Genomic DNA, 15337 nt, shown 5'->3' with positions numbered 1-15337 from the left:
GAGGGAGGGGAAGGAAGCCCCAGGAGGTAAGTTTGCAGTTGAATTTAGGTCTTCCCTGGCCATCTCTTCTCCCATAGACTCAAGTATTGCATCTGTGAGCAAGAGTTCCAGATCTCCCTCTGGTGCTGACTTCTTTTCCAAGATCCTAGGCTCATGTGTCAAATTTAGCACCTTAAGGAGTTACAAGGACCTCAGATTCAATGCATCAAAAACTCATGTTTTACCTCCAACAAGAAACTCCTCATAAGTTCCCTGTAAGTGGCAATTAGATCAAAGCTTCTATTTGTGACTTACTTTGGAACAGATATTTGCCTGAATGCTTTCTCCATAAACCTGATTTTAGCCCTATCTCATGCCTATGGTGGTTTGCTCCTCTACAAAATGGGGATATGACTACCTCCCTTATGAGACCGGTATAGGATGCTGTGACATAATCCTACGACAGGAGAACAGCGCCTGACCCATGGCAGTTACTGTAGAGAGGCCGTCAGTATTGGCATTTCCTACCAGCCACCTCAACTGATGGACAACACTGGCCACTGCTAGGTCTTCAAGCATTTGTGCAGTGAGAGATTGAGGCTAACGTAGGTTGTACCACAGAGGTGGCATACCAGCCTTGCTCGAAAGTCACATCAATTGCTGTCTCCTGCATCGCCGTCCATCAGGCTCTCTAAACAGAAAGGCAGGGGCTACTCCTGACACCTCTTTTCTTAAAATCCCAAACCTCGACTTTTATCAAATACCTCAGATGTCAGATCACTTCTGTCCATCAGCACTTCCCTGCACACGAATATTCATAACTGCTAAGACGGGGAGAGAACCCAAATGCCCATCGTCTGATGAACGAATAAAGAAAAGCAGCCTACCTACACAACAGGATGTCAGCAGTAGAAATGAGCCAAGTGCTGGTTTGCACCACAACATGGATGAATATAGAAAACATTATGTTAAATGAAAGAGGCCAGTCACGAAAGCCACAGTGCAGGATGCCATTTATCTGAAAGTCCAGAACGGGGCAGTTCATAGAGGCAGAAAGTATATTAGTGGTTGCATAGGACTTGGGGAAGAAGAGCTGTAGAGTGATAATCGGTTTGGGTTTTTTTCTGAAGAGGAAAATGCTCTGAAATAAGATACTGGGGACATTTGCACGACTTTGTGAACGTGCAAAAAAACCACTGAATTGCACACTTAAAAGAGTGAGCTTTTTGGTACACGGATTATGGCTAAAAAAAAGTCTCAGGCGAGGTGCCTGGGTGGCCCAGTTGGTTGGGCGACTGACTCTTGATTTTGGCTCAGGTCACGAGCTCAGGTTTTGTGAGATGGAGACCGGCATCGGGCTCTGTGCTGGCAGTGAGGAGCCTGCCCGGGATTCTCTCACTCCTTCTCTCTCTGCCCCTCCCAGGATTTTTCTCTAAAAATAAACTAAAACAAAAATAAAGAAAAACCCCTCAAGTAATATTCCTCAGAGAAGCCTGCTGTCACTTCTTGGACTGTCAACTGCTGTTTCATACAATCCTGGCACCTGGGATCTCATCCTTATTTTTGTAATTTTTGGTTTAGTTAATATATAGCTCTATGTTGTATTGTGTATGTGTGTGTGTGTGTGTGTGTAATTTTTTTTTACCACTATGTTCCTATCAGTTCTTCAAATGGTAGGTATTCACAAAATAAAGGTTGACACATAGAATCGGGGAAAAAAGATGACCGCTAACCAAGTACTTTTGAACAAAGCATTTGGTTACTCTTGTCTATATTTAGCACCTGTCAGATGAGCTTGTGTTTAATGCCCATGTTCACCAGAACCCCAGGTCTTTGGAACTTATCCTCATACAAAGGGACTGTAGACGATCGCAGTGAACATCTGTGGTGTCCTGGGTGAGGATTCGCTCTGGGTGCTCTTGGGCAGGAGACTGACGCACCCGCGCCAAATGCAGATAAGCGGCAGGAAAGTGGACTCCTCTGCCACCCAGACTCCATAGGTTGGTTTTCACCTGGCTCCATTCCAGGATGGCCAAAAATTTTTAGTGAGTCAGATTTCTTTACCTTGTTCTTTCAGCCCTGCTGCTGTGGCACCATCTGGTTCTTTGGCTTGTGAAGTTTCTGCAAAAAGAAAGAGAATGAAGAATAAACTCCCCCATTCTTATGTGACTGTCTGGATCAGAGAGGGCACAGACCCACATCTCAGGACCAGTTTGGAACGTGGCAGCCACGGGCTCAGCCACAAATGGTAAGTGTATATAAAATGAGCACTTGATTGGAAATCAGAAGATGTGAGGTTCGGGTCTCACTTCTGCTTTTAATTCTTTGGAGACCTTGGGGCAAGTCCTTAAAATGGGGGATAAAATCTGGCAGCCGAGAACAAAAGGTCTGGAGGCAGACATAGGACTTGAATGGGATTCTGTCACTTCCTGCTTGTGAGGTCTCAGTTGACTTTCGGGGCTCACATGCTTCTGTGGATCCATCTGTAGAGCTAGGATCATAGTGCCTGGGTTGTGGAGTCGCTCTGAAGATTAAATCAGCTGTTTTGGTAGAGGAATAGCACAGTCTCCGGTGTCTGATAGCTACTGCTTATTAAGAATAACCATTATACCTACTTATTAAGAATAGTTTCCTATTGTGGCTAAGTACATACTTAACATAGGTGCTGTGCAAATGACCTTATGGTATTTAACAAATAATCAAAAGGGTGGTGTTAGCCTTGCAAATTATAAAAAAAAGATGCAATAAATTATCACAAATGTAACAGAAAACCATTCAGGCATTTTAAAGCAGAGGAGTCAAGTTTTTAGATGTAAATTTCTAAAAGATCACCTTGGTTATTATTGTATGGAAAATGGACTGCATATAACTAGCGTGGAAATGGATAAGAAATTCAAAGGAAATGATTCTCATAGACAGGATGTGGGTAGAAAACCATATAAATGGGTTATACTTTAAATGTAGATCTCGTAGGATTTTAATTCATTGAATGGAAGGTGGAGAAAGAGAAGATTAGTCGGTCAGACTAAAAAGTGACAAGGCTTTTGGAATGAATAAGTGGATAGCAGTCCCATTTACTGAAATCAAAAACAGGAGGGGGGAAAAGAGGTGGTGGTGATGGTGGAGGGCACTTGTGGGGAAGAGCACTGGGTGTTTATGGAAAACAATTTGACAATAAAATATTATGGAAAAAACCCCAGAGGCGGCAGATACACAGAAAGCCAAGCACACCAATAACCGCAGAACACAGTCTTCTGAAATGTACTTATAACTTCCTCTAAGACACACCACATGTTAGCCCGTAAGACACAACGTGAAAATGGAACAAGATGCCAAAACTTACATGGCATGGAGACAGTGCCGTGTTGGAGTGTCTACACGGGTAGGGTGTAAGTGTGCCGTTTAGCCTCTAGACCTTCAGTTTTGCTACGGAACAACTGGAATTACCATCACTCCCACACAAAACCCTGTGGGGATCCCGGAGTTGAAGCACTTGGCACATGCTTGAGCCATGAGGTCTGGACAAGTGGTCGCTCCTGTGTACAAGGGTAACTGAGAGGTGTTTCCAGTGCGGCCTCTAAGAGCAGCTTCTGTCCATTTTGATCCTGGTGCCGAGATCAGTCAGCACCTCTATTTCATATCATTGCTAAATCACTACTTAGGAATCTTTTGACCCAGTAAGATATGATTTTATCACTGGCAAGATAGTAATATTTGGGACTTACCCTATTAAGCCTAGATTTACATTAAACTTGGAATAATTTATTTTTTAACAGTTTATTACCAAGTTGGTTTCCATATAACACCCAGTGCTCTTCACCACAGGTGCCCCTCTCCATGACCATCACCCCCCACCCCTTCCCCCCTCCCTCTTCAGCCCTCAGTTTATTCTCAGTATTCCAGAGTCTCTCATGATTTGCCTCACTCGCTCTCCCTAACTCTTCCCCCTCCTCACCGCCCCCAGCTTTCCCCTTCCCATGGTCCCCTGTTAGGTAAACTTGGAATAATTTATAACCGCTGGGATTCTGAAACTCTGTGACTCATCAGTTCCTCAGACTTTAGTTTTGAAGGGGATTTTCCTGCCCACAGTCTGAACAAAGCTGCATCAATGTGAGGTTGGTCCTGATTCTTTTGAGGTGTTAAACTTCATGGTCAATGCTGACAGCTCGAAGACTAGCAATATGTAAGTGGGGAACGCATGCTGTCTATACAAGCCTGCGTCTTTCCGTGTGTGTTTTGGCTTCATTGCTTTGAGCCCTTTTGTTGGTCTCCTTTTTCCTCCACTGAAGTGTAGGCTTGATGAATGCTGAGGCTTGGCATGTACTTTGTCCACGGATGGACCCCGAGTACACAGAGCAGTGCCTGGCATGTCCTCGGTACTCAGATATTTGGGGGATTGTTCTGAGCCTGGTTTCATGTAATCGGTTCTCCTCACTGAAGCCTCCAAAACAGACTGTTAGGTGGAACTTTTCCTGGTGGGGCCATGGAATTGTCCAAACTGAAGGTAAAAACTCAAAGAGTTGTAGGAAAGCTTTAAGATCACAGAACGCTTGGGACTCAGAATAAGAAAGACCATGATTACTGGATCCTCAGAACCCACGCAATCACCTGACAGCAGGATGCTAAACTAGAAAGAACACTGGACTGTCAGCAATCAAGGTTCGAATCCCTGATGGGCCGCTAACATCACCATGTGGCTTTGGACATACCCATGTTCCCGCCATGCCCATACTGACCTGGTACTTCTTTCACGCTCTGTTCTTGGTCATTCTTCATCGATGCAGAATTTTCAGGCATTTCAGCCAGTGAATATCCTGCAAAGGAGAGCAGATGAAACAATAGTCTCAGTAAAGTCATAGCAACTTCTGAGACTGGGGATGAGATTGCCCCCGCCCAGATACTGAAGGGAACCAAGCCTCAGGGTTTCAGTTTCTTCCTTGAGTAGCTGGTAACGGAGACAGTGGAGTCAGATCTTCAAGTGTCACCAGCAGAGCGAAGCAGCAGAGACTTGTCAAGAAAGCTCTGATTTTGAATTTGTAAATTCCAGCCCCGGTTTTGCTGTAAGGCCTTGGGTAATTAACGGGGCAGTCTGTTGTGGCTATCAAAAATTTGTCTTCAAGAGTCATCCTTAACACCTCTCTTGAACGTCAAATTAGTTAGTTAACTACTCACTAGACACCTGTGAATTATCCAAACAGATGTCCAACTCGTGCATTCTAACATTGTTTATTCCTCCAGTCTGCTTGCTGCAAAGCGTCTCTTCCAATGTTTCTTGGGATGAGGTAATGGAACCCCATGCACCCAATCTCATGCCAGAAACAGGGGTGTCATCCTTGGTAGCATATTCTCTGCATTTAGTCCTACAAAACTGTTGTGTTTGCTTTTGAAACATCTTCAGTTGAATTTCTACTTTCTCTAATGGCCACTGCCACCCTGGCCCAAGCCACCTTTATTTCTCCCGTGGGATGCCAGAGTGGTGTCCTCACTGGTCTCCCCACACCTCTTCACTTACTCCTTCTGGACCACACAACACGTCAGCATCAATGCTGGAATGCTAGTTGGATTATATTTACTCCATCCCCTTTCAAACGAGTGGCTTATGCTTTGCTTTAAAATTATTTTCAAGACGCCGTGTTGTCTGACTTGTAGTCTCACCTCCCCACATTTATCTCTTGCCTTGTTCCCTCCAGTTCGTCACGGTCTGGCCACACTCTTTGTTAAAGGCTTCATGATGCTCCTGTCTTCTGCTCATCATGCTCTTCTCTAACTACGCCCACTTAGCTTGACTAGCTGCTTTTCTTCATATTTGTTTCAACCTAAACTTCACTTCTTCTAGGAAGTGATTCTGGTCTTCACTTTCCTCTGGTATGGAATAGGAACCTCTCTGTTTTCTACACCATTAAAAATCACCCCATTATTCCTCTTCCCTAATGCACTGGAAGTTCTCGTGGGTCATGTGCCAGAGATTTACAGATCTGTTAGATGAGGAGTCCCCTCTTTGTCACCTTTAAGCTCAGGAACTGGGTCCTGTTGTAGAACTTGGTAGAACCTCTATTTTAGCTTCTTCCATGGACACCTATTTCATTGGGTGGGTTTGAGGCTCCATGGCAGGGCAGTTCGACATAGTGCCTCACTTAGAGTAGTGGCTCAGTAAACATCACCATCATTTTCATTTTATAACCCTCATTTCCTGTGAATAATACCAACATGTCTTCCGCACAGGGCTGGTTTGAAGTTCTGAAGGGATGGACTCTCTTAAAGGCTTTGAGTTATGGCTAGGCACTGCGGGCCGATCTGGCTGCTCGCCCTTGGGACTCTTTTCTAAGTGTGCCGTTCACAGTTGAAGAAGAGAATTCCTCCGGATAAAGGAGGGTTATTTCTTTCCTACTAAATTTCTCCTAAATACCCTAAGATAGTCACACAATATGATCTGAATACATTGCTATAATATGGGCACCAAGAGTCTGACAAGGTCAATCCTTAGAGTTCCCTGAACCTTAGTTTTTCAGCTTGGGGCAAGGGATATGGGAGACACCCACTGTACAGCCACCAGAGTGTTCTCAGTAAATGAATGAAGTTTGTGTTATTGAGCCTCTGCAACAGCACAAAGGTCAGAGCAAAAGGGAATTTGACGAAAGCCAAATAGAACAAGTGGAAGGTCCAGAGCTCAAGCTTAGCATTTAGGACTCCAAGTCTTGTCTACTAACTTCAACCAAATTCTGTCCATGTCGAGGGTCTATCTACTCAGTTCTCCTCTTTCACTGTTTCATAGGGTAGAGACTAATTTCCACCCCAGCAGGATGACTATTGAGTGACTTCTCACGGTTCAGACTTACACTGTGGAGGTGAACCCAGTTAGAGATCAAGGATACTTTCCCCACTCCCACAGGCCTTGAGGTCATCTCCTTTCTCTCTTGCCCCGAGCTCTGTCCCAAGTCTTACTCACTTTTCATCTCTTTCCTTGCCTTCTCAGAGAGTGTGGACAGGTTCATCTTTTCAAAGATGTGAATAGATATTTTCCAGGCAAGAGATTCTCTATAATGCTCATGCAAGAGCGAGGCTAGGTGTTCCACATCGGCATTGTTCACTTCAACCCGCCGAAAAGAGCACATCGCCAGTTCTGAAGCTTCTTCTAGGAGCCGTTCCTTAAATGTCTGAAACTCTTCCATTCCTAGCTGCTTGAAGCACCACTGCAGCCCATAGTTGGAAAAGGAGGGCGATTTGACTTCTCTCATCTTACTGCAAGGCTGAGAGCTCAGGCTTTGATGGGAAAGTGGATTCGTTGGTAATACGGAGCAGATGACACCTGTAGAAGAGTGATGAGACTCGAAAGAGCATCTTGCATCAAATCCTCAAGTTAATACAACCAACCGCAGTTAACTCACTGGAAACTACATGCTCTGTTCCTTTTGTGAAATGCACAGAAAAACCCAACTCATGGGGAACAATTCCTCATAGACTCAAAATTACTTGATATCGTATCTATTTATCTCATCACAAGAATATAAGCTCTGGGATGTTTTGCTGCCCTTATGTCCAGTTCCCAAAACAGCAGCTGGCATAGAGTCAGATTCAAAACACTTAGAAGAACACAAAAACACTAATTTGAAAGGATATGTGCACCTTATATTTATTGCAGCATTACCTACAATAGCCAAGTTATGGAAGCAACCCAACCATCTATCGATATATGAGTGAATAAAGAAGATGTAGTGTATATTATATATACACATTATATTATGCATATATTTATGTGTATATAGTGTATATGTACATTATATATAATACATACATACACACATAATTGGATATTATTCAGCCACAAAAAAGAATGAACTCTTGAGATATGCAACACCATGGGTGGAGCTAGAGAGTATTATGCTAAGTGAAATAAGTCAGACTGAGAAAAACAAATATCCTATGATTTCAGTTATATATGGAATTTAAGAAACAAATGAGCAAATGAAAGGAAAAAAAGAGAAAGAGGCAAACCAAGAAACAGACTCTGTTAAGAGAACACACTAGCGACTGCCAGAGGAGGTGGGCAGGGGAATAGGAAAACAGGTGATGGGGATTAAGAAGGGCACCTACGTGATAAGCACTACGTGTGGTATGGAATGGTTGAATCACCTGAAACCAATATTACACTTCGTTAACCATGCCAGAATTAAAATAGTTAAGAACAAGAAAAAAATCCTGTAACACTTATCAGTGATACCCTTGGCTAATATGCTATACTCATGAAAACTGGCAGATAACTGACCACCACTTACTGAAAATTAGTCACCCTGTTTATTTATTATTGTATTGTTTTTAGTATTTTTACTGATGATTTATTTTTGACAGAGAGAGAGAGAGAGAGACAGAGCATGAGCAGGGAGGGGCAGAGAAAGAGAGGGAGACACAGAATCTGAAGCAGGCTCCAGCCTCTGAGCTGTCAGCACAAAGCCTAGCATTGACCCATGAACCATGAGATCATGACCTAAGCCAAAGTTGGACAATCAACCAAATGAGCCAGCCAGGTGCCCCAGTCACACTGTTTTTAGATCGGTTGATTCCTTGTGTCTGATAACATAAAATGAGGTTACATAAACATAGTAAAGAGTTATGTTGTAAAAACAAATGGATTAACATTTGAAAATCTTATCTGATAAAGGCCTTCTATCTAGAAAATATAATAAAAATACAAAGAACCTGATTAAAAATGGGCAAATGATCTGAGTAGACATTTCACCAGAGATGATCTACAAATGGCAAATAAGCACATGATAAGATACTCTATCTCACTGGCCATCAGAACAGATTCTATGCCCCCAACCCCTCCATCAGGTTGTTGCATATGTGTACATCCATGCCCTGTGCCATGCATTTCTTCTCAGAGTCAGCTAGAAGGCTGGTCTGTGATGACAGACATTTTGTACTTGGTAGGAATGCTTCAGGAAGAATTCTTAAATCTAGCAAATGTCTGCTTCCACTATTATATGGCCTCTATAAACAGGGACAACCAAACCAGTTGGGCATTTTGGGGCTGTTCCCGTCTTGCCCAGCCATTAGTTTTTGGTGGAAAATAAAGCTATCAAAGGAATTGCGTAATAAAACACTTTAAGGACTCAAGTAGACAGCAACGTGCTTTTCTCCTTATGAGCAATATTAGAATGGAGGTTAAAGGGATACAGAAGTGCTGGAACACAGGGGCACATGTACCCCAATGTTCATAGCGGCACTTTCTACAATAGCCAAATCATGGAAAGAGCCTAAATGTCCATCAACTGATGAATGGATGAAGAAGATGTGGTATATATACACAATGGAGTACTACATGGCAATGAGAAAGAATGAAATCTGGCCATTTGTAGGAAAGTGGATGGACCTCAAGGGCGTCATGCTAAGTGAAATAAGTCAGGCAGAGAAGGACAGACACTGTATGTTGTCACTCATAGGTCTAACAGGAGAGAACTAACAAGGGACCATGGGAATGGGAAAGGGAGGGGGGGAAAGAGTTGGGAGAGGGAGTGAGGCAAATCATGAGAGACTTTTGAATGCTGAGAACAAACTGAGGGCGGAAGAGGGAGGGGGGAAGGGGTGGGGGGTGATGGTCATGGAGAGGGGCACTTGTGGGGAAGAGCACTGGGTGTTATATGGAAACCAACTTGTTACAAACTATTAAAAAAAAAGAATGGAGGTTCACTGAGCCGCACATTCCTCCACGTGCTGTGCTCTTGGGTCTGACTTGTAGATCCCAGTGAGGTCCTTTCTAGCTCCTTCCTGGTACTGGAAGCATCTCACCAAGGTGCAACCAGACTGTAAGGGGCATGTCTGGTCAAACTCGGAGTTTTGCTGTTGCTGCTTAGGCGGATGGTGCATCTACTCCCTGTGCCTTTAACTTACACACTAGATTCTGGTAGTTTCTCTCTGCCCCTCCCCCTTCCATTTTCTACAAGCAGTTTGAGCAAGGGACTCAGATTACTTCAATTTACAATGAGAGAGTCAGAGGATAAAGAAACCGAAGATTATAAAATACAGCAAAACCTTGGATTGCGTGGAGCTTGTTCTACAAGTGTTCCACAAGATGAGCAAGCATTTCTAAGAAAATTTAACTTGATAAACAGGCGACGTCTTGAAGTAGGAGTAGGACGTGATACTGAATGTCACCCGATGACAACTGAGCCAGTGCTTCTTGAGATTCACTTTGATCTACACATGCTTGGGATTACAGGCATGTTTCTGGTATGAATTATGCTCGCAAACCAAGGTTTTACTGTACATGGGAGGAAATGTGGAAGGAAGGGTTCTGGGCCGGCGAGAGAGCCGTTGTGACAAAACGGTAGATCTCCTGAGCGGGAGCAGTGCGGACCCTGCTTTCACAGGTGATGCGATCTACACGGGCACAAGTGTTCCCAAGATACAGGACACAAGGGATCACAAATGTCTGGTTCTTGAGAAGTAAGTGTCTCTTAAAACAGTTCAGAGATGGGACTCGGACCATTACCATGGACTGACCAGCTGCCTGGAGAAGCAAGTGGAATGTTTGGGAGTGAGAGCTAAGTGAAAGTCAAAGTGAAAAAGAATCGGCCCTTTGCTGAAAGTCCACTGATTTCTGCTTTTTAAAAAACAAACAAACAAACAACCCACCCAACCCCCACAGATCTTCAGCATTGGGGATGCTTGGGTGGCTCAATCGTTAAGCATCTGACTCTTGGTTACAGTTGGTTCTTGATTTCATGAACCCATGATTTGTGGGTTTGAGCCCCATGTTGGGCTCTGTGCTGACAGTGTGGAGACAGCTTGGGATTCTCGCTCTCCTTCTCTCTCTGCCCCTCCCCCACTTTCTCAAAATAAATAAACTTAAAAAAGTTAAAACTAAAATTTCCTATTCCCCCCTCCAGTATACGTGGGGATTGACAACAAAATAAAACCACACCCCCGCCCCTCCCCCAAATCTCCCGACTATTTGGTTAAGTGACTGAGCATGGGGTGCTCATTTAAAGGAGAATAAACTTCAGATGACCACACCTGAGCACGGAGATGGACGTGATGTGAACTGAACGTTTGCTTGCTGTGCAAATAAGCAGAGGAACAAGCAGGGGACAGCCGTGGCTGTAAAAAGCCACAAAAATCCCAGTGGCCTCAGGAAGGTTACTTTTCGGAGGGGGTGCTTGACAAAGTTTATTTGCTCAGAGAGAAGAGTAAGTAGCAGTAGAAGCAGGAGACAACAATCAAATGAGCACTTCCTCTTTTCTAAATCCCTTCTGAGACCATTTATGGCTTCCCACTTAAACTTCCCCTCAGTAGTGTTAATGTAGCGTTACTGTCTTCGCTTTCTGGAGTGTTTGAGGAACGCACACTCTAACGCACATCAGACGATAATGCTCCACCTCTCCCAGGACGTCCCGGGAGGGAGCGGATGATCAAACCCCGCAGAGCAGGAGGAGAGCCCGGTGGAGGGACTGGCCTGCGGGAGGCAGACGGACGCCTTCCGATGTAAAGCCGAGGAGGGCTGGGGAGAAGGCAGGGATGTTATTCCCGTGTAGGGCAGGGTTGTAGGTGGGAAGGATGTAGAGTAAGAGTGGTGGCTAACATTATTTTCTGGAAATAAATGACTAACCGGAGCTTTCCCTTTGTCTTTATCCTTTATACCATCTGTGTCCTACCATCGCTTTCTGTCCTGGGTTCTTGAGTGAGCGCAGGGAAGCGGTCAGGATTACAGGGCTTGAGATCCATTACATGCAATTTTGAATGTTGATTCAGCCCTTGCTACTCGAGGCAAAGCCATTTAGCTCCTCTGTGACTCGGTTTCCCCATGTGACAAAGAACACCCTCAGGACTGTGTAGTGCTTAAATAACTGTAAGCTGTGGTTAGCATATACTTAGCACAATTAGCTCAGCAACAACCCTGAGCTCCCACAAGACCTGGTTCAGACATCAGCTGATCTTGAACTTGGAGTCACAGCACCCCCAACGCTGTCCTCTGTTTTAGATTTACAGACTGGGAGGGATTGAGTAATGTTATTGAAGGACCCCAAAGAAGCGTGAAAAATACTCTTTTATCAAAATGGGGAAATGGGACGCTTCATTCTTCGGTTCTTGGGCTCTGGCTAGTCTAAATGGAGAGCATGGGCACCGAGAAGAGCTCTAGGAATATATCCTAACCAATGCCAGAGAAAGAAAGGAGAGAGGAAGGCTCTAGGAAAAAGACAGGAGAAAATACTCACCAACTCGCCTCCAAATTCAGAGCCCACTCCCTGGCCAATGGGCCACCACACAGTGAGGGTCTTTGGGAAATCCTGGGTTGGTGACGTTGTTGCTCTCCATTGGCTGGCCTGGGCTCTGAATGGTCAGAGTCGGGGGAGATGGGGAGCAGCTGTCTTCTGCACCTGTCCTCGCACCGTTGCAAACGCTGCCTCCCCCTTAGCGCACCTGTGCTCAGCCTCATCCGGTTGTCCCAGGGCAACGTTTATTTTACACAACCTGGATTTATTGACCAGTGTCTAATGCCACGGTGTTGTTTGTTCAGTTGACTTTCTCCATAAAACTCTTTTTTAAATGTTTAGTTATTTTCAGAGAGAGCGAGAGAGCGCGAGAGAGAGGGAAAGGGAGGGATGAGGAGAGTGGGAGAGCGAGAGAGCGAGAGAGAGAGGGAAAGGGAGGGATGAGGAGAGAGAGAGAGAGAGAGAGAGAGAGAGAGAGAGAGAGAAAATCCCAAACAGATTCCATGCTGTCAGGGCAGAGCTCAATGTGGGGCTCGAATGCACAAACCATGAGATCATGACCTGAGCAGAAGTCGGACACTCAACTGACTGAGCCACCCAGGCGCCCCTCTCCATAAAACTCTTATCTGGATTCTCTGTGAACTCATAGTAAGCATTCCTGTTTGTTCTCAAAAGAACGTTCTCCAAAATTCTCCCCTTCTGATCTTGGGCAATAGAAATACCAGCCACTCTGTACCTTGAGTCTCCACATTAATGGTTGTCTCCTGGAGTTTTCCCATCCTTCCCCCTGCCCTCCTAGCTTTATTGAAATATAATTGACAACACTATGTAAGTTCAAGCTACACAACTATTGCTTTGACACACTCACTGAAAAGTGATTGCCAGCAGCGCTAACAATCTAGAGGATACCTCCTATTCCAGCAGTTCCCAGACTTCACCCCAGGTTGAAATCACCTGGGGGCATTTTAAAGCCCCTGACGCCCGAGCCACACCCTGTTCCACTGAAGTCGGGATATCTGGGAATCGCAGCAGGCAACAGTATTTTTATTAAAGATTCCCAGGTAAGACCCCGTGCCACAAAAACTGGGGACACTGTCACACGTTCAAGTCCGGCTCTTCTCAAGGCACATTCCCCTGCTGCTTTAGCAAAGGGTTGTCTCCTGGGACCTTAGGGGGGACCTGTCCGTGGGTGGATTCTCTGGCTTTCTGTTGCCCCCAGGCCAGGCTGTTCAGGCGGCCCCACCTCATTCACTGTGGATCCCAGTGGTGGTGCATTATGATCAGCTCCACCTGTTCAATTCTGGGCTCTGGAGGACAAATCAAAGCAAATGATATTTGCAAATGACATATCAGATAATGGGTTAGTATCCAAAATTTATAAAGAGCCCAGCACCCCCAAAGCAAATAATCCAGTGAAGAAATGGGCAAAAGACATGAATAGACATTTTTCCAAAGAAGACATCCACATGGGTAACAGATATGTGAAAAAAGGCTCAACAGCACTCATCATCAGGGAAACACAAATCAAAACCACACTGAGATACCACCTCACACCTGTCAGAGTGGCTGACATTAACAACTCAGGCAACAACAGATGTTGGCGAGGATGCAGAGAAAGGGGGGGCTCTTGCACTGTTGATGGGGATGCAAACTAGTACAGCCACTCTGGAAAATGATATGGAGGTTCCTCAAAAAATTAAAACTAGAACTACCTTATGACCCAGAAATTGCACCACTATTTATTCAACGGTTACAAAAATGCTAATTCCAAGGGGCATATGGACCCCAATGTCTACAGCAGTGCTCTCAACAATAGCCAAACTATGGAAGGAGCCCAAATGTCCATAAACTGAGTGAATGTGTGTGTACACATACACACATATACAAAGGAATGTTACTCAGCAATGAAAAAGAATGAAATCTTGCCATTTGCAGGAACGTGGATGGAACTTGAGGGTATTATGCTAAGCAAAATAAGTCAGTCAGAGAAAGACAAGCATCATATGATTTCACTCATGGAATTTAAGAAACACAACAGATCAACATAGGGGAAGGGAAAGAAAAATAAGATAAAAAGAGAGGGAGGCAAACCATGAGACTCATTTTTTAAATAGTTTATTATCAAATTGATTTCCATATAACAGCCAGTGCTTCTCCCCACACGTGCCCCCCACCATGAACATCACCCCCCTCCCTCCCCCTCCCCCTTCAGTCCTTGGTTCGTCTTCAGTATTCAGTAGTCTCCCTTGATCTGTGTCCCTCACTCTCCCCCGCTCTCTTTCTCCCTTCCTCTCCCCATGGTCCCCTGCCAGGTCTCTCCTGTTAGACCTATGAGTGCAAACATATGGTATCTATCCTTCTCTGCCTGACTTATTTCGCTTAGCATGACTCCCTTGAGGTCCATCCACTTTGCTACAAATGGCCAGATTTCATTTTTTTCTCATTGCCATGTAGTACTCCATTGTGTACCACATCTTCTTGATCCATTCATCAGGTGATGGACATTTGGGCTCTTTCCGTGATTTGGCTATTGTAGAAAGTGCCGCTATGAACATTGGGGTACATGAGAGACTCTTAGATACAGAGAACAAGAGGGTTGTGCGGAGTTCAGGTCCAGCAGGTCCAGGGTTCCCTGAAGGATGGACAGTGTTGGCGAGAAAAAGTGAAAGAGCCTCAAGTTTCTTTCTGATCACCAGGCAGGCATCTTTGTCCTGTTGGTTTTGATGTCTTTATTTATAGGTCAAATTATTACATGACATCAGAAAATGGAGTTTTTTGGGGCGCCTGGGTTGCTCAGTTGGGTAAGCATCTGGCTTCGGCTCAGGTCTTGATTTCATGATTCGTGGGTTTGAGCTTCACGTAGGGCTCTGTGCTGACAGCTCAGAGCGTGGAGCCTGCTTCAGATTCTGTCTCCCTCTCTCTCTGACCCTCCCCTGCTCGTGCTGTCTCTCTCTGTCTCTCAAAAATAAATAAAAAACATTAAAAAAAAAAGGAAAACAGAGTTTTTACAATGGGTAAATCTCTGCAATAAGATGCTTTGGAAAGTGTACAGAAATAGGTTTTATAAAAGTATTCTTGCAGAACTACTCCAATGATAGTGAGGTTGAGTAAATCTAAGAAAATAACAGTGTTCTTAATGGAAAACAGGA

General features: G+C 44.6%; 1 protein-coding gene across 1 annotated transcript in view; it reads right to left on the bottom strand.

Annotated features, from left to right (window-relative positions):
- NLRP5 (NLR family pyrin domain containing 5) overlaps positions 1–9843 on the bottom strand; it is a 36850-nt gene extending 27007 nt beyond the window's left edge. The window contains exons 1-4 of the mRNA XM_029924409.1: positions 9678–9843; positions 6926–7285; positions 4689–4793; positions 2044–2100 (exon numbers count right to left, since the gene is read on the bottom strand). Coding sequence (XP_029780269.1) covers positions 2044–2100; positions 4689–4793; positions 6926–7285; positions 9678–9843 — 688 coding nt within the window. The remainder of the gene's footprint in view (positions 1–2043; positions 2101–4688; positions 4794–6925; positions 7286–9677) is intronic.
- Between the last annotated feature and the right edge of the window lie 5494 nt (positions 9844–15337).

This window comes from Suricata suricatta, chromosome 16 (genome assembly GCF_006229205.1).
Source record: "Suricata suricatta isolate VVHF042 chromosome 16, meerkat_22Aug2017_6uvM2_HiC, whole genome shotgun sequence".
NCBI lineage: Eukaryota > Metazoa > Chordata > Mammalia > Carnivora > Herpestidae > Suricata > Suricata suricatta.
This window is presented reverse-complemented; position numbering and strand designations above follow the sequence as displayed.